The sequence below is a fragment of the Manis pentadactyla genome, chromosome 19 (genome assembly GCF_030020395.1).
Source record: "Manis pentadactyla isolate mManPen7 chromosome 19, mManPen7.hap1, whole genome shotgun sequence".
Taxonomy (NCBI): Eukaryota; Metazoa; Chordata; class Mammalia; order Pholidota; family Manidae; genus Manis; species Manis pentadactyla.
In genome coordinates, this window is record NC_080037.1 from 10,046,521 (window position 1) to 10,068,412 (window position 21,892).

The window sequence follows — 21,892 nt, forward strand, 5'->3', positions numbered from 1 at the left end:
TGCCGAAACAACTGAAAGAGAAAGTGGTGACCTCATGTGGCTCAGATGGCTGAGCCGGTCTCAGTTGTCCCCTTCTCAAATACTGGACATTATGGTTTGACTTGAACCCTCATTAAAGCTAAACTGATTTCTCAACTTGCAGGACACTGTCTCTTCGTGTTTCAAACTCAAGATTAGTCCTTCTCTATAATATAACTCAGATTTACTCTTTGCTGTCTTCATTTCTAAACCTTTTATTCAGAATGTGGTAGTTTGACATCAGATTACTAATATTAATTTATGGATGTGTCTCAACTTCCATTCTCCCTCCCCCTCCAACGTGGTCTTGCCATGGCATTTCTACTCTCTTATGTGTGCCTCACTGTTATTTGAGAGCATCCAATGGCTGTCCAGTGCTTCAAATAAAACCAGAGCTTCTAATGGTTGTTATCAGAACAATTCACCAGGGAAAGCTGCCCTGTCTGTTTTGGCTGCTCTACATTCTACTTCACATCCAATATTTTTGGAAAAACCTCTTCTCATTTCTGATGACTTAATCTCCTACCTTTAGGGTCTTTGTCTAAGCTTCCAAAATGACATGAAGGGACCTTACTTCATCTGTCTATGCCACCCAATCCTGCCCCTTTACCAGGTGGTATCATAAGGCCACTTCTTCCAGCAAGGTTCCAAGACTGGTCCAGTGTATCCTAGTAACCTCTATCTCACAACCTCCTTTCTCCCTTAGAGTATCACTAAATTTTGCGATGAATTATCTGTCTTATTTGCCTTATTAGAGAGTAAATCCCCCAAACCTGCCTCTTTTGTATCCCCAAGTGCCTTGCACAGTGCTTTGTACTCAATGGGCACTTACTGTGAACTTGTGAGTCAAGCAACTATATGTACAATATACATGCCCAGATTTCACCGATGGTTTGCCGGCAAGAAAGGAGGAAAAAACCTACACGATAACTTTATTCCACAATTCATTTACTGAACTGGGGCAAGTGACTTAACAACAGATTGCGGGATAAGGCTGGGAGAGAAGAGAAAGAGTTCTTGCTTCCCCTCCCAGGAGACAGTTGTGTCATGGATGCTTGCAAATTTTCCACAAGAGCCATCTGTTGTTAGGCAAGCTGGATCTGAAGCTGGAGATTGGCACACATACATTCTAGGAGTCTCAGACATTCCTTGGGCTTGTGGTCAACTCCTGAGGGCAGAGCAATGGAGGTGCAAAGTGGATGAAAGAGAGATTTTGTAATTGAACTGAGCAGGGGAGGGCTCGCATGAGATGACTCCTCTTATCTCGAGCATGACTCAACCCAGATACACCTTTGCTCAGCTGTCACCTTCTCAGTGAAGCCCACTTGGCCACCCTATTTTAATTTGAAACCAATCACTGGAATTTGTTACCCTTCTTCCTCGCTTTATTTCTCCCGTAGTGTTTACAATCATATTTTGTATGACTTAATTGTTGTCTAAGCTCCCCCTGTAGATTGTAAGCTCCAGAAAGGCAGGGGATTTTGCCTGATTTCTTTACTGTTATATCCCCAGCACCTACAAGAGGGCCTGGCACGTAAGTATTCAGCAAGTAATTGATGAGTGGATGAAATGGTCTGGGAGCGAGGCCTAACTTCCCTTTCACGTGCTCAGGATGTCTCAGCCTTCTTCTCTGACCTGACATAGTGTCTCATTAGCAGTGACCTGAAGTTCTTCCTGTTATCAAACTTCAACCAGTCTTGTTGCATCAGATCAATTTTATCTTATGTTTCCAACTGAATTCTATGCAGCTAGCTCTTAGGTAACCTTGCTGGTTATTCATTGTTCATGTATTTATTGGTCTTCACTTCTTTGTTAAACCCTGAGGTCCTCAAAAAATGGGGATCATAACTATCTAGTGTTAAGCTCCCCACAGGTATGCTAAATACCCACTGATTTCCCCATGCAAGGATGAGTAACTGAAATTCAAAGAAACAGAGCTAATAGTTACTATTTCCTTCCCTGGCCACTTTTAACTACCATGAATAGCAAGCAATAAAATTTTCTTTTTAGTCCTGCCTAGTCTAGAGAGGTGTTAATAAGGTGTTAAGGAATCTATACAAATTGGTAGAATCAGGCAGAAAATAAAATCAGAAGATGGAAGAATCAACAAGCTACCAATGAAAAATCTAGAGATGCCTTGCCCCAGAATTGGCACCAGATCAATAGGAGAAAATTCCGGCCACCTCCTCCATGCAGCTCCCTCTCCCCCACCCCCTCGTGAGTCCATTTGGGAAACCCTCCCTGCATCCTTACCTGAGGGCACCTTTGTTGTCTGTATGTTCAGGAAAGTGGCTGGTGGGGAACTTGCTTGAAGATTAATAAAGCTGGGGGAGGGTTTGGCTGGAGAAAGAGGCATAGCATTACCTTCCTCTTTGGCTGGAACAAAATCAGAGGCAACTAATCAGCGCTTATTCCAACAAGGGATGGCCTTTCTACTTAGATCCCTGCATTGTCTATGAAAGCAGGTACCAAGGCCCTGCCCCAAATAGCCTCAAAGAAATTTAACATAAAATGAACAAAAAAGAAACCATAGTGGGACTAAGGGAAACCAAGCAGGATGGGATTCACTAACATCGAATTTGCTTACATTTTACAAGTTCTTATTTTGTGCCACATGCTTACTACTGTGCTAGATACACAAGATCTCTAAGACAAGGTTCCCTAGGTGCTTAATATCTAATGATGGAGACAAATTCGACACTGATGAAATGGTGACATAACAACACAAGGACATAAACAATGAATCTGTTGGTCTGGGGTAAAAAAATAAGGCCTCTTATCTTTAGTTATACAATGTGCTTAAATGTAAAATTGAATGCTTTTGAAAAGGGGGAAGAGATCAATATGGGCACAATAGTCAGAGAAAACTCCAGGTAGATGGAGGCTATTCATTGAACCTTGAAAACAGAAAGCTTTTGATGAATGGAAAAAGATATTTCAAGTGGGAGAAAAAAAGATAGTAAGAACAAAGGCAAGGAAGCAAGACTATGACTGGAATGACGGGGACCCTTGGGGGACTGAGGTGAATCAGGTGGGAGAATCAGGGGCGGGGAGAGTGGGAAGCCAGTGAGCCTTTCAGGATTAGAGAATAGGATCAAAATTGTATTTTAATTAATCTATAGGTATTAAAATGGGTTGGGCATGGAAGAAGTTCTTAAATGGGAAAATAGATTATTTTTGGCAGAAATAGAAAAATTGACTTATAGGGAGATAATGAATCCTACAGAACATACTAAGTTGTCTACTGAGCAACCTTTCTTCTGGGAAACTATTCATTCCCCAGATTCCAGGCCACACTGGTGGGGCTGCATTGGACAGTGCTCCCCAACAGGAAAGGGCATGTGACCCAACAAAGGCCAATCATGGTATCCTGTTCCCTTTGGCAGTTGTGATTAATTCAAGCGGTAAGTACAGGAGGCAAGTTGGGCCAGAGTCATTCTCTGGGATAGACAGTATGGATTCTGTTACAATGAAGCTTGATTCCTTCTGTTTTGCTCTGCTGGGAAGATGTAAACTTGGGGCAAATGAAAAATACTGAATTTGGACAACATGCCTTGAGAAACAGATACAAAGCAAGAGATTAGAGCCAAGAGAGTGTAGGAGAGAGACAGATAGACAAACAGATACATGGAGGCACTAAATCCCCAGTCCAGTGCCTGAGGTCCTGGTTTACGCAGCTCTTCTTCCTATTCTGTGACCCTCTCAGCATTCTTCCAACTACCCAAGCCTCTGAATTTCCTTTTATACTCAAGGGAGTCTGAGTTGGAGTACTGTCATGTTAACATAAATCACATTTTGGACAAATTGAATCTGAGTTGCGATGAGGCATTCCAAATGGCAAAAAAAGTCTAGAAAGGCAGCCAGAGAGATGTCACTGAGCTGAGGTGAAAGGTCAGACCACCAGGCCAGTCGCAAAGAGGTGATGAAGAAGCTGCAAAATAAACGAGCTCCCCAAAGTTACAAAGAACTGAGAAGGAAACTGGACTTTTGGGAAACTCCTCCTTAGGAGTTTGGAAGATGAAAAGGACATAGCAAAGCGGACAGAAGAGCAATGGATGGAAGGAAAGGCAAAAGAGCTGGGACCGTGAAAGAATCAAAGAGTTTAGGACAGTAGGCCATCCATAATTCACTGTCACAAGGAGATTAAAAAAGGATAGAAAATCTTAATTCATTCATTCATTTGTAAATATAAGAAACAGCGAAGTGCCTGCAATGTGTCAGCCACTTAGGACACCACTTGAGCTGGATAGACACGGTTGTTATTCTCATGGAACTGACAGTATTGCAGTGTAGGCAGTAAGTGCTCAAACTCGCGCACATGATTACACTCTGTAAATGCTGTAAGAGCACCTGACCTAGTCTGTGCATCTGGGGAATGTGTTCCATGGAAATGATCTTGTCTCAGCTGGAACTTGGAGAATGAAGACACAGACAGGGCCTCTTCATGGAAAACAACCCTGGAGGCAGAGGAGTGACAAGTTGGTTGTATGAAAGAAGGTGTCTTCCTCTTGTCCTTTACTCGGAGTGCAACAGATGAAGGACCTGCCTGGAGGAGGGAGCGCTCAGACATGGGTGCCAGGCTGAGCTGCTTGCTGTCTCGACAGTCCCTGAGTCTATGAAGACTGAAATATGTCTTATTCCCTGTCTGTTACTCTTGGTGAGGGAAATCCGTTTCTTTGCACTGGGTTTGTGGACTTTTCACGTCTTACTGTAGGTTATCCACCTCCTCCTCCTGCTCCCCAGTCACCAGTCATTTGATGGCTCATGCAGAATGGCAAGGAGATTGAAGCTGAAACTCAGGACTCAAGATTCTTCTCACCATTTGAAAAATTTGTTAACTTCTACACAAATGTACTTCCACTGTGAGCCCTTCCTAGGTATATGAGCATGCATTTTCTACTGGGTTGTAAGGTTTGAAAATATGCACAATCCATACTAAAGGAACCATATTTCTGTCTAGACAGTAATAGAGGATGAAGCTGGAAAGCAGCAAAAGGAAGAATAAATAATAAAAGGTGCTTTACATACATTCTTACATATTTCTCATAATGACCTTACGAAGTGAACAGCTTTTGTGAAAGCTTGCTAGGAAATTCGCTTGAGATTCCACAATTAGTATGTGAGAGTGCAGGAATTAAACCCAGGCCTGTAGGCTCCAAAGTCATGCTCTTTACCACTGCACAATATACTCTATGAAAAGAGCTAGTTCACTTATGTCCAAGCAATGACATAGTAGGCCTCTCAGATAAAGCAATCTACTCCACCTACAGTTAAATGGGTAGACTCTGGAGTCAGATGACCTCATACATTTCCTTGGCTACCTGTGGAACTGTCCCATTCAAACGGAGCATATCCATTCCCTCAAGTCAACAGCATATCTCTGGGATCCCTGTACACAAAGTCTTGTTCTAAGTATTAATACGAGATACAAAGGAAGAATAATATATTCATTCAACATATAATTATTGAGCATCTATTATTTAACAGATCCAGTTCTAGACAGTGGTAATACAGCAATGTTCCCTTTTAATGGGAAAAGCACAACAAATACAAATACTTTCCAATTAACCCAGTAACGGGAAAAAGTACAACTAGAATCATTTTCCCAAGCATTGAGTGGTTAAGGAGGTCTGGCTTTGAAGGGAGGGGAAGCAGAGCTTCCGGCACATTCCTTTTTTTCTTAGGATGACTAGTGTGCTGCTGCGTCTGAACACGAACAAGTAATGGTGCCTGGGAAAGAATCAAAGAGCATCACATGATCAACAACCCATGCTTATATCACTGTATTGAACAGTAATTATTTTACTACTGACAATTTCCTAAGTTCTCTCCAGCAGAGTCAGGCTATTCCAGTTTGGGTAGGAAAAAGTGTGAAAGGGTGTACTCTTCTACGGTTGTTGAATTGTTCCAGCTTTCATGGCCCCTTCACTAGTTTGAAAACAGATGCTTCTATTACTATTTTTTTTTCTGCTTTTATTTTTTTGGTCTCATTAATATACAATTACATGAGCAACATTGTGGTTACTAGATTCCCCCCATTATCAAGTCCCCACCACATACCTCATTACAGTCACTGTCCATCAGCATAGTAAGATGCTATAGAGTCACTACTTGTCTTCTCTGTGCTATACTGCCTTCCCCGTGTCCCCCACCTCCGTTATGTGTGCTAATTGTAATGCCCTTATTCCCCTTCTCTCCCCTCCCACTCACCCTCCCCAAGTCCCTTTTCCTTTGGTAACTGTTAGTCCATTCTTGGGTTCTGTAAGTCTGCTGCTGTTTTGTTCCTTCAGTTTTTGCTTTGTTCTTATGGTCCACAGATGAGTGAAATCATTTGGTACTTGTCTTTCTCCGCCTGGCTTATTCCACAGAGCATAATACCCTCTAGCTTCATCCATGTTGTTGCAAATGGTAGGATTTGTTTTCTTCTAATAGCTGAATAATACAGATGCTTCTATTATTATTGCTTCTTCTTTTTCTGAACAGTAATTTAATCAAATCCAAACCTTAAGAGTCTCCTACAAATAGGCAATTACTCTGTGTTCTCTCCACGTTTAATTTTTGCAGTATCAGCCCTTCTGTCTGAGGTAATTTAAAAACTCTGCCTCCCCATCATCTGTAACCGACCAGCAGCTGAGTGAATGAAGGGGGCACGAATGGCTGTGTTGAAGAGAATCTCCAAGCAAAGGGGAACCCATGAGAAAGTGTTTTAGACAAGGCAACCTGGGGAAAAAGTAAGCCAACACCCTCCGGTACCGCTCATCGCCTCAGTAGAAAGCATCTGCTTAAGAAAGGTCCCTGCAAACAAAACAGCAGCAGAAGCACAGAACCCAAGAATGGACTAACAGTTACCAAAAGGAAAGGGACTGGGGAGGACGGGTGGGAAGGGAGGGATAAGGGCGGGAAAAAAAATGAAAGGGGACATTATGATTAGCATGTATAGTGTGCGGGGGGCACGGGGAGGGCTGTGCAACACAGAGAAGACAAGTAGTGATTTTACAGCATCTTACTATGTTGATGGACAGTGACTGTGAACGGGGATGTGGGGGGACTTGGTGAAGGGGGAGCCTAGTAAACATAATGTCCTTCATATAATTGTAGATTAATGATACCAAAATAAAATTAAAAAAATAATAAAATAAAGGTCCCTGCACAGCAGCGAGTCCAGAGGCAATAAACCCTAACTTCCAGCGCACCCAGAAGACAAAGATTGCTACCACCCAGCGCAGCCCCATAGGACTACGACTCCCATTTCACCCCGCCTCAAACCCGCACGTTTTCCCTCAACTGCCAGTTGAAATCTGGCAGTTGAAATCTCCTCCCTTTCTCCCCGTTGCTAAGGCTGGAACTTAACAGTGGAAACTGTCACGCCGCTCGTGACCTGCACGGCCCGAGAGGAGCCGAGCCACAAGACAGTTTGATGACCTCACCTGCGGCGTTAACCCAAAACCTCAATTCCAGCACCCACCCCTGTGCTTAAAACACATGCGCAGTGGCGGGCCGCCCGTCTGTCCCAGCCTCGGGGCATGCGCCGAGAGTCGCGCCACACGCGGCCGGGAGCGGCCACCCTACTGCGCAAGCGCAGTGTCCTCCCATTGCCTTTGTCGAGCTCTCTCTATCTAACTTGCCGGAGTCCTCTTGCGTAAGGGGCGGGGCTACTGGTGACAATTGGTCTGTTTTCTAGCCGGTCAATAAGGTGAGTGCAGTGATTGGCGGAAACCCGAAGACTAGCGGGTTAAGCTGTAAGCCCTGGAGAGGCAGCGTTTTCTGCGTTTCTCTGTGGTTCTCTCTCTCCAGAAGGTTCTGCCGGTTGCCCCTTTGCCGGGTACTCGGCTCTGCATCGCGCCGCCATGATGGGCCATCGTCCCGTGCTCGTGCTCAGTGAGTTGTGGGGGAGCTGGGGAAGGGACCCCCATTTTGCCTACTTCCCTCCACGCTTTTCAGTGTTGCCCCAGCCCAGTCCTTCCTTGGTCCGGCCACTGAGCTTTCCAGTCATCGTTCATTTCGGAAGCCCCTCTGCTGCTTTCCTCTTTCCCTTAATCCTCTCTAGTTTTCAAAAACGCAAACTGATCTTAATTTCTCTGAGCACCTTGTCTTGGCTGGCTTTCACCTCAGGAAGCTTCCCACTCAGCGTTCCTCTCCCCCACCCCCCAACCGTTGCTGCTCCCTTGCATGTAGCTGAGGGAATAATGGCTTTTTTAGTTTGGCCTGGCTTTATGAACTTTGGCCCATCCCTTAGTTGTGGTGTGGCCTCAGCCGAATTGCTTGATTTAAGCGTTTCCATCTTTATTATTGGAATTAACGGTATTTCCTCGTAGAATTGAGAGGATTAAATGAAGAAAGTTGGTAAACTTTCAGTAACAATCCTCTTAATTTCCCTTTGGCAACCCCGGTTCCTGAAGTGACCCTACTTCCCTCCTTAGTCTCTCTTAGATGTAATAATTCCCTGTGTGTGTCTCTGCTTGTAATCTTCCCGACTAGCCAACTTAGTTTTCCCAAATTTCTGGACTGGTTCTCTTTACCCTTTGGGGACATCCCAAATTTCTTTCTGACAATGAGTACCACCTCCATTGTCTTGCCTTTATCCTGTATTACTTCTGTACCCCATCTGCAAGACCCCCTAAGATGCTCTGCTTGTCATTTTCCCTCCTTATCTTCTGCATTCAAAATTCTTTTCTGGGATTTTGCCCATTTTCTCTGAAAAATAACTGTTTTCAGAAAAAAACCACTTAACCCAGAAAAAGCCCTATTTCTGAATCCTTTCAGAAGGACCATGCAGGATTTTAGTTGACATTGCCTTAAATAGGAATCTAAATCCTGAGAATTGTGTTTAGATTTGATGAGACTGGATTGAAAATTTTACAGATTTAAACTGTAGAGAATTTGTAATCTGGAGAGAAATAACAATTATGTTGGTTTCATTATAACCACTGGCTTGTCTCCATTGAGAGGATCCTGGGGTGAGTGGTGCCTTCATTGTGAAATTTAGGTTTGCATTAATTCTGACATTAGTGGCTAAAAGGAGTTAGGCTCCCTATTAAATTACATAGCCCTTACTGGGGGTTCCCACTAAGGCATACTTAACTATATCCAAGCCTGGGGAAACTATGTCTTGCAAACTGGGACACTTTTGAGAGTGTATACTCATTCCACAGCACACTGTGGGGCACTGTCAATATTTATGCTAGGACTGAGAGTATGATTCCACCATCCAACTAGGAAAATAGGCCAAACTCTACCTTTTTATGTAAAGCAGTGATGCTTTTTTAAGGTTACTAGCCCTTTGACAGTCTGGTAATAGCTACAGACCCTCTGCCCAAACAAAACGCAGTATTTCTCATTTTCTTCTTAAAATCAGGGAGTTCACTAACCCACTGAGGCCTGTTCATGGATCTTAGGTTATGAATCCCTGTTATAAATATATGAATGTTTGGTTAGAGGAAATATGATGAGCAAGATTCCAAAGTTGAAGCATTGTGAAGTGTTTAATGTATCAGGGTTGAAGTAAAGAAGTGGCCACAACCGTGTATGGTTATTTTCAGCCAGATTTTTAAGGTATAATTAACATACAGTAAGCTGGCTTAATATACATTGATTCATTAACATTGAACTCATGGCCAGTAGCACTATAACTGCCTGAATGAAGCTTATCTAATGTGTTATTTTCTCTAATGTATATTTAAAGTGTATAGTTTGATAAGCTTTGATCTACGTGTATATCCATGAAACCTGTGTGTTTATTTTCAAAGGTCAGGAGATAAATAATTTATAAACAATGGGGCAGTTCTGGGCTATTCCCTTTTGTTTTACGTGTTTTAGGCCAGAACACAAAGCGCGAATCTGGAAGAAAAGTTCAATCTGGAAACATCAATGCCGCCAAGGTAAGCTTCGATTTTAAGCAGTTGAAGTTCCACTAATTTGCCTCCAGCCGCCTTCCCTGTATTTGTATTTGTGTATAGTCGGGCAGAGGAGAAGTTGACTTCCCTTGTTTCAGGACATTTCCCTGGCGGTAGGAAGGAGCTTGTCCTCTCTGAGTTAGGCCTAATTAATAGTCTTCTCATACTGTATGTAATTCTGTTGCTGTATATTGTTTTGTAATGTATTTAATCTCCTATACTTGGCTAAGTTACTTGAGGGGAAGGATTATATTCCCTTTTGTATTCCTAGTACCCACTATAGATCCTAGTTAGGTGTTGAGTGAGTTTCTTTTGAGTGAAAGATGAAATAGTGCTAGATTTGATTAATTTAGCATAATGTGGAGACCACTGTAAAGATAAAGATACTTTAAGACATGAACTTCCAGTTATCTCGACGCTTGGGACCCTGAAGCCCTGGGAGGCATGTCACCTTTTCTCTGTGTGAAGTCAGTTATTTCTCCATCTACCCTAGAAGCATTCCCAAAGAACAGAATCCAGCCACATGGCAAGCTGTATGTATAGTGGTTGCCAGCCCTTCTTCAGACGTGTCACCAAAACACTGACTCTGTGGATTACTCATGCCCTTTCCTTCTTCCCTAAGACATACTGTCCTCTGGGTTTTGCTTACACAATTTATATTTTCTCTCTCTTAGACTATTGCAGATATTATCCGAACGTGTTTGGGTCCGAAGTCCATGATGAAGGTAGACTTATCTCTCACTGAAACTTTTTGACTAGAGATTTTCCCTTTCTGTTATCTGAAACGCTTAAATGTAACTGTTGTTTTTGTGGTAGATGCTTTTGGACCCGATGGGAGGAATTGTGATGACCAATGATGGCAATGCCATTCTTCGAGAGGTATGACTTCATTTTGTTTTCTGACAGTTTTATAAAGGACCCTAAAGAAGGACACATGTAAATGATGATTAGTTTCTTAGGGCTGCTGTAACAGATAACCACCAACTGGGCAGCTTTAAACAACAGAAATTGATTCTCATACTGGAGGCTAAAAGTACGAAATCAGGATGTCAGCAGGGTCATACTCCTAAAGGCTCTTGGGAAGAACCCTTTGCCTCTTTTAGCTTCTGATGGCTGACCACAGCTCTTCGCATTCCTTGGCCTAAAAACTTGGTATCCTTCTCAACTGTCAATATGGCATTTTCCTGTGTGTCTCTCATAAGGACAGCTAGTGGTTGGATTTAGGGCCTACCCTCATGTTCCATACATCATCAGCTTGATAACATCTGCAAAAACCCTGTTTCCAAGAGTCGGACTCCAACATGTCCTTTTGGAGAACACAATTCAGCCACAACAATAGTACTCCCAGTAAATCATCTAAAAGGTACTATTCTGTCAAGAAACTTTAATGGCTCAGTTGGCATGATTCATTTTTCCCCAAGAAGAAAGGGGCTTGAAAAGGTGGTTTATGTTTATGTTTTGGGGGATGCTTTTAATCTTTCAAACTGTGGTAAAGCAGTAAAGGAAAGAGAGTAGGTATGGAAGCAAGAAGCTTAAGAGTTGGAGCCAAGCCAGAATGGGTTAAGAGGTCTTCGTAGTGTTTCAGTAGCAGTCTGCATCTTTCTTCTCAGATTCAAGTCCAGCATCCAGCAGCCAAGTCCATGATTGAAATTAGCCGGACACAGGATGAAGAGGTTGGAGATGGGACCACATCAGTAATTATTCTTGGTAAGAGAACAGAAATGTTAAGGAAATTTGGATTGAAATGTGAAGATTTTTTGCTAGAAATCCCATCTGTGTCATACTTTAAGAAGGAAATTGTTACCAATCCACTAATTACAAATATTTAAATAACTGTTGCTAGCTTTCTATGTACTCTGTCCAGATAGCATAAAACATTCATAGCATAGGATGAACTGTGCAAATCTGGTTGGGTAAAATACATTCTATAAAGTGACCATAAATACTGAATTAGCAAATATTAAACCATCACGTCTGGGGGTAATACAGGGCTAGCTTCTCGTAGCCTCTGTTCATGTATTCATCAACTGATAAATATATTTTACATGTTTTCTGTTCTGTTTTCAACGCCTTGCTTAATATGCATTGATTCATTGACATTGAACTCATGGCCAGTAGCACTATAACTGCCTGAATGAAGCTTATCTAATGTGTTGTTTTCTCTGAAAGGCACCCCACAGCGTTGCACTTTGGAAAACTAGACAACACTTTAGCACCACACTTGGGGGCCATTTTAAACAGTGAAATCACCAGCAAAATGCACAGAAATGTGAAAAACTAAATATACTACTTAAAGGATGCATGTTCACAAATACAAGAGCTGAAACAAGGCAGAGTGTTACCCTGTTTGACCTAACCTTGGAATGTATGCAGTTAGGCAACTCAAATTTTTCACTTCTGCACCATGAAAGTGCCACAAATACTGATTTTGGGGTTAAAAATAAATTTTATCAAGTATAGTCAAATTGATGAATACAGAATCTTGAAAGTGAGTTTTGACTGTACATGCTTGAATTACTTAATCTTTCTCTTCCTGTAGGATCACAAAGAATCAGTTCTAAAAACTTGGCAACATATTGCTTGTAATTGTTGTATAAATTTTAAGTTCATGGTAAAATTTTTACAGTAAAGCATTCATTTAAAAAAATCTGATGGCAGCAACACATTGTTAGGAAGTGTAGAAAGAACTATTTTAAAATAAGAGATGCCAGTTTATAGTGTTGGCCCCCATGCCTAAAGTAGACCTTACAACAAAATTACTAACATATGAACTTCTTAAAAAGTGACATTTTCAATTATTTTTAGAATGCCTTTGTACTGCATTTTGAGGTGAGTTGGGTGGAAATTTGCTTGGGTCACCACCAACTAATCATGTCTTTAAATCCAGTTCTTTTAAGGATTGAAAATTACAAAAAAGCTACTAGCTGTCAGTGGCAGGTAGTACAAGAAATTTGGTAAAAGGCTTTTTTTGACCCCAAAAATTACACATTTCTCTCTCTAATCTTTGAAAGAAACAAGCTTGTGTGTACATATATTTTTAAAATTATTTGTATGTATAATTTAGAAAGTAAAGACCAGTTTTAGAAGAAGGGCCATTTTACAAATAATCCATCATCCAGAGGATAAATTTTGTGCGTTTTTGTGGGTAATCTTCCAGGTATAAAGTTTTGCGTGTGTTTTTGTTTTAATACCAGCAGTTTGATGGTATCCTAGGTGTTGAAACAATAAAAAACAAGTCGGTGTTTTTTCTGTTTTAGCATCTTTGGAAAAATCTTTTCCTTTTGTTTAGAAAAGTGGTAAATAGTTGAAGATCAAAAGAATAAGTGAACTGTATTTAAACTAATTATATTAATTTAATACATTAAACTAAGTTTATATTTGAACTATAACGAAGATATTTTCTTTATGGATTGGCTTGTACAAAGTGGAAAATTTGTGAAATAGCATTAACAGCTAAGTGGCGTATTTTTGGGGAGAATCTATTTTAGGAAAAAAGATAGGGTATTTTTAGTAGTATAATGAAGTTGCCTTGATATCCAGGTACTTTCCAAAACATTACGGCATTTGTGTCCTTTTTCAGCGGGAGAGATGCTGTCTGTGGCTGAGCACTTCCTCGAGCAGCAGATGCACCCAACAGTGGTGATCAGTGCTTACCGGAAGGCACTGGATGATATGATCAGTACTCTTAAGAAAATCAGGTATTGGGGCACTGAAAATGGGTAGCATCAGACATGGGAGGCCTGAAAGACTGATCTGTTCTTAGGTGGTGAAGGAAGGCCAGGCTTATCTCACACTGTGTCTGGTTAGGAGAAACAGGAGAGCAAAATGAGGATAAAATAAATAAAAGTTTCAGAAAATGGAAACAGATACAAAGCAAATAAAAGGAGATAGGTTCAATTCTTCAAAATATATTTTGGTTACATGCTATCTGCTAGTTTCCATGCTCGGTCTGACCGTGGATGTGTGTAGTAAGTAAAATTGATCTGACTTCCAAGAATTTAGATTCTAGTGGTGGGAATAAAGAGATAATAGTAATTATTCAGGACTTAATGTTAAAATATCATACCATATCATGTGTGATGATAACTAATTCAGTCATTGCTCTAATATCAAGTGCTGTAGAGGACAGTAACTAGCAGTTTTCCATTAAAATTTAAAGGAGTGAGACTGAATGCTGTTTGAAGCCCATGTAGTAATTGAAGAACTTGTAGTCGGTGTATACATACATGTATATATGTGCTAGGTGCTAATAGGGTAATGAATATAGAAATGTGTGACTATTATGGAATAAGGTTTCAAAGACAAAATGTGTCTTCACCCAACTTGTAAAAACTGAAAAGTTTATTTGGTTGAAGCAGAGGTAAAGAACAGATTATTTTACTGTCTCTGTGGACAGTGGTCAGATGGGAACAGATCACTCAGGGATTTGAGACCCCTTCCAGGGATGGGTTGGTTGTAATCTTCCTGAAAGCCAGAGGGATGGACAAGATTACTTCTTGATTTTTCACTTTTAGTTTCCTGCAAAGGAACAGACTGCTCTAGTTCTCCCTGTTGGCCCACTATAATCACTGAGATACAGAGAAGGGACTTAAATATCCAAGTCTCTGCTGAGCATATTATCTGTTTTTCTTTTCTTTAGTACTCCTGTTGACACCAGTAACCGAGATATAATGCTAAACATCATCAACAGCTCCATTACTACCAAAGCAATCAGTAGGTGGTCCTCTTTGGCTTGCAACATTGCCCTGGATGCTGTCAAAACTGTACAATTTGAGGAGAATGGTCGGAAGGAGATTGACATCAAGAAATATGCAAGGGTGGAAAAGGTAAACTGCTTGTGTGTACTTGGGAGACAAGTTACTTCCTAGTATGAATCACCACACTTGTGGAGGAAATAGGCTTAAATCAGAGCAGGATATTTTTATAGTTAGAACAAGGAAGAACTACAGTATTTGCTGCCTGGAAAACAAAAACTGGAAAAAGAGGATACCCAGGAAGTAGTCTAAAATAACTGTTATCTTCACCCTTGTCCCTACACAGGGTTTACAGGGGCTGGGAAAGGCTTGTTGGTGTCTTCATCATTATGCATTTGTGTACCTATCAGCCACTTGGTCAGGATAGAAAGAGGGACTGTACAGTAATCATGCTAATAAGTCACAGGAAGCTTTCTCCATCTCATAAAGGTCAAAAGTAGCCTTACTAGTAATGGGGTATGTGCGGGGGGCTTAGTGATGGGGGGAGTCTAGTAAACATAATGTTCCTCATGTAATTGTAGATAAATGATACCAAAAAAAAAGTAGCATTACTAGCATGTGGCCAGTAGATGGCGCCCCAAGTCTAAAATTCAGGAAGTGAGTGATCTGAGCCCATTTAAGTCTTCATCAATCACTGAATTTCTGTGAGTCTCAGCTGACCTTGGGTGTCCAAGACTAGTGTGCTTCTGAAAGGGAAAAAATGTGATTGCAACTTTGTTTTTGATGTTTATAGAAGAAACAAATTTTAGAAACCAGAAATAGTGGACATTTGGGAAAGATGGAATGTCAGGGAAGTGAGTTGAGAAAATGTCTTCTGGTTGTGGATTAAGTGGATCTTTTGCTCAGATACCTGGGGGCATCATTGAAGACTCGTGTGTCTTACGTGGAGTCATGATTAACAAGGATGTGACCCATCCACGAATGCGACGCTATATCAAGAACCCTCGCATTGTGCTGCTTGATTCTTCCCTGGAATACAAGAAAGGAGAAAGCCAGGTAAGGCGCCTGGCCCATTTCCTTAAAGTTGATATGAGAATCTGACTATTAATATGGACTGGGGAAATGAAAGGTTATGTTTATTACATGCCTTCTCTGTGTCAGTTACCGGCCTTTACATGTAATCTGATTGTACAGCCAACCTTTAAAACAGTTGATAGTGACTTCCGTTTTACAGATGAGAGACCTAAAGCTCAGAGGAGTTAGGCTATTTGCTTGAGGAACACAGACAGTATTGGACAAATGAGGATTTGAACCCAGTTCTCTTTGGCTTCAATTCCACACTACTATGCTGTCTTTCCAAATGCATCAGTAGAACATAGAGAAGAGCTCCATTTAGCTTTCAAATGCTAAAGAAGAATTTCCAGAGGACAGGAGGGCTCACAAGGCTCTATTGCCCATGGATAAAACAGTAATTGTAGTGTTGGGATTGGGATCGGTATATTTGATGGAAAGAATTAAGACCCAGAATTATCAGGCACACTGATAGGAGAGAAGTAACATTAAATTGAGTGATCAAAGACCATAAGCCAGACTCTCTACTGATGGCCTGTGGTTTTGAGTTCTAGTTGATGTATAATTAAATGAAGGAGCTAGATTGCTAGAGCTAAATTGGCTTAAAGAGGTGTAGGGGTCGACTTTAAAGTTATTCTAACTTACTTTCTGGGGTGTATGAGGAGTAGGTGGAAGGGGTGTTATAGATGAGATGAGTCTGAAGAATTTCACCAGTCCAAGATATTTAAATCGGTGACTTTTCATCACACAGACTGACATTGAGATCACACGAGAGGAAGACTTCACCCGAATCCTCCAGATGGAAGAAGAGTACATCCAGCAGCTCTGTGAGGACGTTATCCATCTGAAGCCTGATGTAGTCATCACAGAAAAGGGCATCTCAGGTAGGGCTCCAGCTTTCCACCTGTTGAGGTAGAAGAGGGTAGGTAATTTTTTTCCTCCATGTTGGCCTAGACTGAACATAAGAAACGTGTTAGTTAAGGGTATATAGAGCATAAAAACAGTTCAGAACCCAGGAATCCTGGCTTCCAGCTTAACACTTACACTCTTGGGTTTACAGATTTAGCTCAGCACTACCTCATGCGGGCCAATATCACAGCGATCCGCAGAGTCCGGAAGACAGACAATAATCGCATTGCTAGGTGAGTAGGCCAGGTAAAAATAAGATTCTTCCTTCGGATGTATTTTCCTTTTTGTGCCTTCATACTGCGGTCATCGTTACCTGAAAAGGTTTAATACAGCATACAGTCAGCTAAATCAGCTACAGGCGGAAATAACTCAGGTTTAGCTCTCTGCCCTCTTTAGAAGTCCTCTGTCCACTCCCAACAACTATTTACTGTGTCTCTTCTGTGTTGCCCTTAACCAGTAGTGAACAGCTTGTGATTAGACACTATGATCACTACTTTCCATTACAAAGTAGTCTTTTAACTAACTCAGAATGTAGCAGAACCATCAGTTTCCTTGATTGAATCTGCTGTTAATGTAACTTCAGATTTCATTCACCGCTTCTATGTTGTCTATGCTCGGGTACCATCCATTTTTAATACTAATTTATAACAAAGAAAAAGATAAGTCTACACCAGCACCACCTAATATAGTGTAGATTCCAAACTGATTATTGCCTTCTGCTTGCTCTGAAATGGCTCTGGACATATATGTGCAAACACAGTTCACTCTACATCTGCACAAATGGGGGAAAAGTGACAAACAAGATACTAATCCTACAGTCCTTGAAATTGGGTAAGATATACTTACGTACTGAAATCACTTTACTCCTTTTCTGGACCTTTGCATCATCTTTAGTACAGTCTACTACTGGCCGTGAGGTGTTCTTGGTCAGTAGAACAGATTATATCTAGAAACGACCATTATGTGCTAAGTGTGTGTTATATATGCATAGGAACTCAATTGTCTGAATTCTAATATCCACAAATTATCCTTTGAATTAAACTGTATTTGGTTATAGTAGTTGCCCTAGGTTATCACACTTTTATTTATAAACTCATATTATTTTAAGGAAACTTCACCTGTGTTTGAAAATCCATTTCACAGGCAGCCCAGACCTCGGGTTTATGTAGAAATGTTTGTAGTATATCCTTTTGTCCTTGTCCCCAGCCATAGACTCTAGGGCCTAGGAAGATGAGTAAAAGTATCTCAAACAAGCTGGCTCCTCTGTTTCCTCCCACCCATCCCCCAAATCAACAGAGCCTGTGGAGCCCGAATAGTCAGCCGACCAGAGGAACTGAGAGAAGATGATGTTGGAACAGGAGCAGGCCTGTTGGAAATCAAGAAAATTGGAGATGAGTACTTTACATTCATCACTGAGTGCAGAGACCCCAAGGCCTGCACCATTCTCCTCCGTGGGGCCAGCAAAGAGATTCTCTCGGTGAGTCAGCCATGGAGGTGTGACTGAATGAACTAGGTCATTCCATTTCTTGAGAGTTTCCCAGAGGGCTTACATCATCCTTTTGCCCCTTTATAGCTACTTAATTCAATGTGTGACCAAAATGTCTTTCCTTCTTCCTTTAAAACATTTTTTTTGAAATTGTGGTTCAAAATGTAAAATTTGCCCTTTTAACCATTTTTAAGTGTACAGTTCAATATGTTAAATATATCCACATTCTTGTGCAACAAATCTCGAGAACTCTTTCATCTTACAAAACTGTGATACCGTACTCGTTGAGCAATGACTCATTTCTCCATCCCCAGCCACCAGTGCTTCCTTATTCTTTTAAGTTGAAATTGTATATGTTTCTTTTTTTCTCTTGGGTTAAGTAATTTACCAAAAGGTACAGAAATAGTACATAGGAGTTTCCACTACATCATGCAGCCTCCTAGAGGACACAGCTAGGACGAGTCAAAGTAGGATCGAGCTCTGTCAGGCCTAACAGACAAGCCCGTCGCTTCCTTCTCCTTTGAGCCCTCCAGCAGTTGTGGTTGATGTGTTTTTCCAAGGTGAATAGCATCTGCCCTGCCCAAAAGGGGTGTCAGGGACCTTTCTTAGTTGCCCTCCTGGGTGGTTTACTGAACTCCGCAGTCAGGCAGTTCTTTGGTGTCCTGGTTTGTTCCTGAGTCAGGCTTTGGCTTCATACTGTGTGTGTTTGCCCAAGGAAGTAGAACGGAACCTCCAGGATGCCATGCGAGTGTGCCGCAACGTTCTCTTGGACCCTCAACTGGTACCAGGTGGTGGGGCCTCCGAGATGGCTGTGGCCCATGCCTTGACAGAGAAATCCAAGGCCATGACTGGGGTGGAGCAGTGGCCATACCGGGCTGTGGCCCAGGCCCTAGAAGTTATTCCTCGTACCCTTATCCAGAACTGTGGGGCCAGCACCATCCGCCTACTTACTTCCCTTCGGGTGAGTTCCTTTCCATGCTGTTCTCTTGGCGAGGTAGGGGAAAGTTGTGTTTCACCTAAGAGGGTAGTTCACAGCCATCTATTCAGGTTCTCTTCTCTTAATCACTAACTTATTTTCTGCCATTGCCATTTCCTATCCGTTCCTTTATCAACCCAGTATATTTGGTTTAGTTTCTTAATTTTCCCTGCCAGCATACTTCTTCCTAATACTTTTTCCTTTATTTATGTTCCAACCACAGGCCAAGCACACCCAGGAGAACTGTGAGACCTGGGGCGTAAATGGCGAAACAGGTACTTTGGTGGACATGAAAGAACTGGGCATCTGGGAGCCACTGGCAGTGAAACTGCAAACATATAAGACAGCAGTGGAGGTAAGGCCCCCAAGACATAAGCCCTGCTGTTGGTGTCCGTGTAATCACAAACTGGCGTGCTTGGTCCAGTTTTGAAGGGAGGGCGTATGAAGACAAGCAGCTGCCAAGGAATCCCATCCCCGTACTTGGCTTTCTTTGAGCTCCTGTGGAAGCCCCGCTGCACAGCGCGAGCTGCACCTCTTGCCGACCGAGAACTGCATTTTACACGGAGGCTCTGAAAGGGCGGTTTCAGATAAAGTGGCGATGGTGTAGGAGGAGCCCCATGGTATGTCTAAAAGAAAACAAGTGTCCTTCCCTTCTCTGCTTACCTTTTTGGGACTGTTTTTCTCCTAGACGGCAGTTCTGCTGCTGCGGATTGATGACATCGTATCAGGCCACAAAAAGAAGGGTGACGACCAGGTCCGGCAAGGTGGGGCTCCTGAGGCTGGCCAGGAGTGAGTGGTGAGCAGGGCGCACGGAGCCAGCGAAGTTTCCCCTTCCCTGTGCTAGACTGCCAGGGACACTGTGGATGTCTTTGGAAGGGATCAGGTTGAGGGGCAGCCCCAGTCCCTTTTCTGTCCCAGTTCGGTTTGCAAAAGGCACTGACATGTAATTCTTTTCCATTGTAAGCTTTCCATTTAGTTCGCTTCCGATGATTAAATCTAAGTCATTTGAGACAGTTGTTCTGTGTTTTTCAACCTTGGGTTATATCTCTGCATCCTGGCGGACAGGGGGGAGGCAGAAGATCTTACTGGAGAGGAAGGGAGATGAGAATGAGGTCATTAGTGCCTTTGCCTTCTCAAAGAGGTGTTTTCACACTTCTCAGTAGACGCTGATCGGGAAGGCTCCTCTGGCGTTCACAGGGGATGATACTGTAACGCTTTAAAGAAGCACCACTTTGCCTTCAGCACCCAAAGAACAGGAGGAACCTGTCCAAACCATGGGTGTTGCCATCTGTGGTTGTATGTAGAGCAACACCCAATACGTGCTACAGCTTGACATTTGTCCTACAGACCATAGAATGTTTTTTGTATTATACCGTGTAACTTTGATAATCCTCCCTAACTTAACCTTAAATTACTCCTCTCTGCCCTCCGCCAGTGTTTGGTTCCTGTCTATACTGGCTTACTTGTTTATTTTCCTGCTAGCAGAAACAGGATTAACCTCATGTTGTGCTTTGTTTTTATCAAGCGGGAAAAACTTAAGTAATGATTCTGGGTTGCTGGATGCTATGTGTGGGGCTAGCCTTTGGTTTCTTCAGTTTCCTTCCTTTTGGCTACTGGGGCTTCCACTGACCTCTTTGTTTTTTGTTTGTTTGTTTGACCTCTTTGTGTTTATGACTTACATAATCCACTTTCATAAATTCTTCCTGGCCACAGGACTTAGTCATATCAAATTGAATACTAGGTAGAAATAATAAAAGCACGTAGGGCTTACTGTGTAGTAGAAATGTTGTGGTCACTTCGCATGTATTACCAGTCCTCACCAAAATGCTGTGGGAGGTAATACCCCCACTTCATGATGGGGATTCTAAAGCACAGGTGAAGTAGTAGCTTATCCAAGGGCTGCAAAGCTGGCACAGCGACAGACTTGGAGTTCCTGTGTAGGCGGTCTGACTCTCGAAGCCGTGCTTCTACAGCTGGCTCTGCTGACTGAACCGGGGTCTGTGGGGTAGAAATGGCTTGTGGGTAGGCCTCTGGGGACTGCTCTGTTCATACCTAGTATTTAGCTTCTTGCTTAGCACAGTCTAAAGTCCTCAGCTTTTCTTCTACAAGGAGCTCGGAAATAAGCCTACCAGCTTTTACTGAAATCCCTGCCTATTTACTTGCAGTGTTAATGTTTCCGTTAGAGCTTAAGACCGAAGGGAAAGATAATGGGTTAATCCTCGATAAATAAAAATCTTGAAGAGAAAGTGCTTGTAAGACTTGAGAAATTATGGCGGGAAAAAGCTACTCACACCCTGTGGGTTCTTTCCCCCCATTTGTTCTTTACTGCCCTAGGTCCAGCATGATAAATCAGTCTGTGCTCGTCAGTGTAGCCTTCAAGGCCCCTCTGTGCTGTCCAGAGGTAAATTCAGCCTAGTGATTGAAGGCTACACAAGTCACTTTTTCTGTTGCCTTGCGTGAACTCTACTGGCTGAACTTCATGACTCCTTGAACACAATTTGACACATCTTTGACCATAGGACAGACCATGAGCAAAGTCAAACGTCTTGTTTCAGACAAATGCTATTTTTTCTCCCCAGAAAGCAATATTTTGGAGGATGGTAAGAAGGCTTGAAGGCCTGACCCCTCAAGCCCTCTGTACTCAGCCAAGACTTACTTTTATTCTCCTTTATCAGGTCCCAGAATTGATACCTCAGAGGATACAATTACTTTCTTTCTCAAGAAGAATGAAAGTTTTGAGGAAACAGAGTAGTCATTGGAAAAAAAATGAAATTGGATCCCTACTTCATTTATTACAGCAAAATTAATTCCAGGCAGCTGAGAGATTTAAATGGAAGAAAATGAA

General features: G+C 42.1%; 2 protein-coding genes across 2 annotated transcripts; one reads left to right on the plus strand and one right to left on the minus strand.

Annotated features, from left to right (window-relative positions):
* Positions 1 to 966: 966 nt before the first annotated feature.
* TSACC (TSSK6 activating cochaperone) lies at positions 967 to 7,856 on the minus strand. Its single transcript, XM_057495176.1, has 4 exons — positions 7,845 to 7,856; positions 5,692 to 5,748; positions 2,272 to 2,401; positions 967 to 1,172 (listed from the first exon to the last, which is right to left on the minus strand). The coding sequence occupies exons 1-4, from the start codon at positions 7,854 to 7,856 to the stop codon at positions 967 to 969; spliced, it is 405 nt and encodes a 134-aa protein (XP_057351159.1).
* CCT3 (chaperonin containing TCP1 subunit 3) lies at positions 7,736 to 20,056 on the plus strand. Its single transcript, XM_036922531.2, has 14 exons — positions 7,736 to 7,896; positions 9,835 to 9,896; positions 10,586 to 10,636; positions 10,728 to 10,790; positions 11,522 to 11,618; positions 13,492 to 13,609; positions 14,551 to 14,737; positions 15,512 to 15,661; positions 16,428 to 16,560; positions 16,737 to 16,818; positions 17,882 to 18,062; positions 18,787 to 19,032; positions 19,271 to 19,402; positions 19,736 to 20,056. The coding sequence occupies exons 1-14, from the start codon at positions 7,866 to 7,868 to the stop codon at positions 19,838 to 19,840; spliced, it is 1,638 nt and encodes a 545-aa protein (XP_036778426.1). The 5' UTR covers positions 7,736 to 7,865; the 3' UTR covers positions 19,841 to 20,056.
* Positions 20,057 to 21,892: the final 1,836 nt, after the last annotated feature.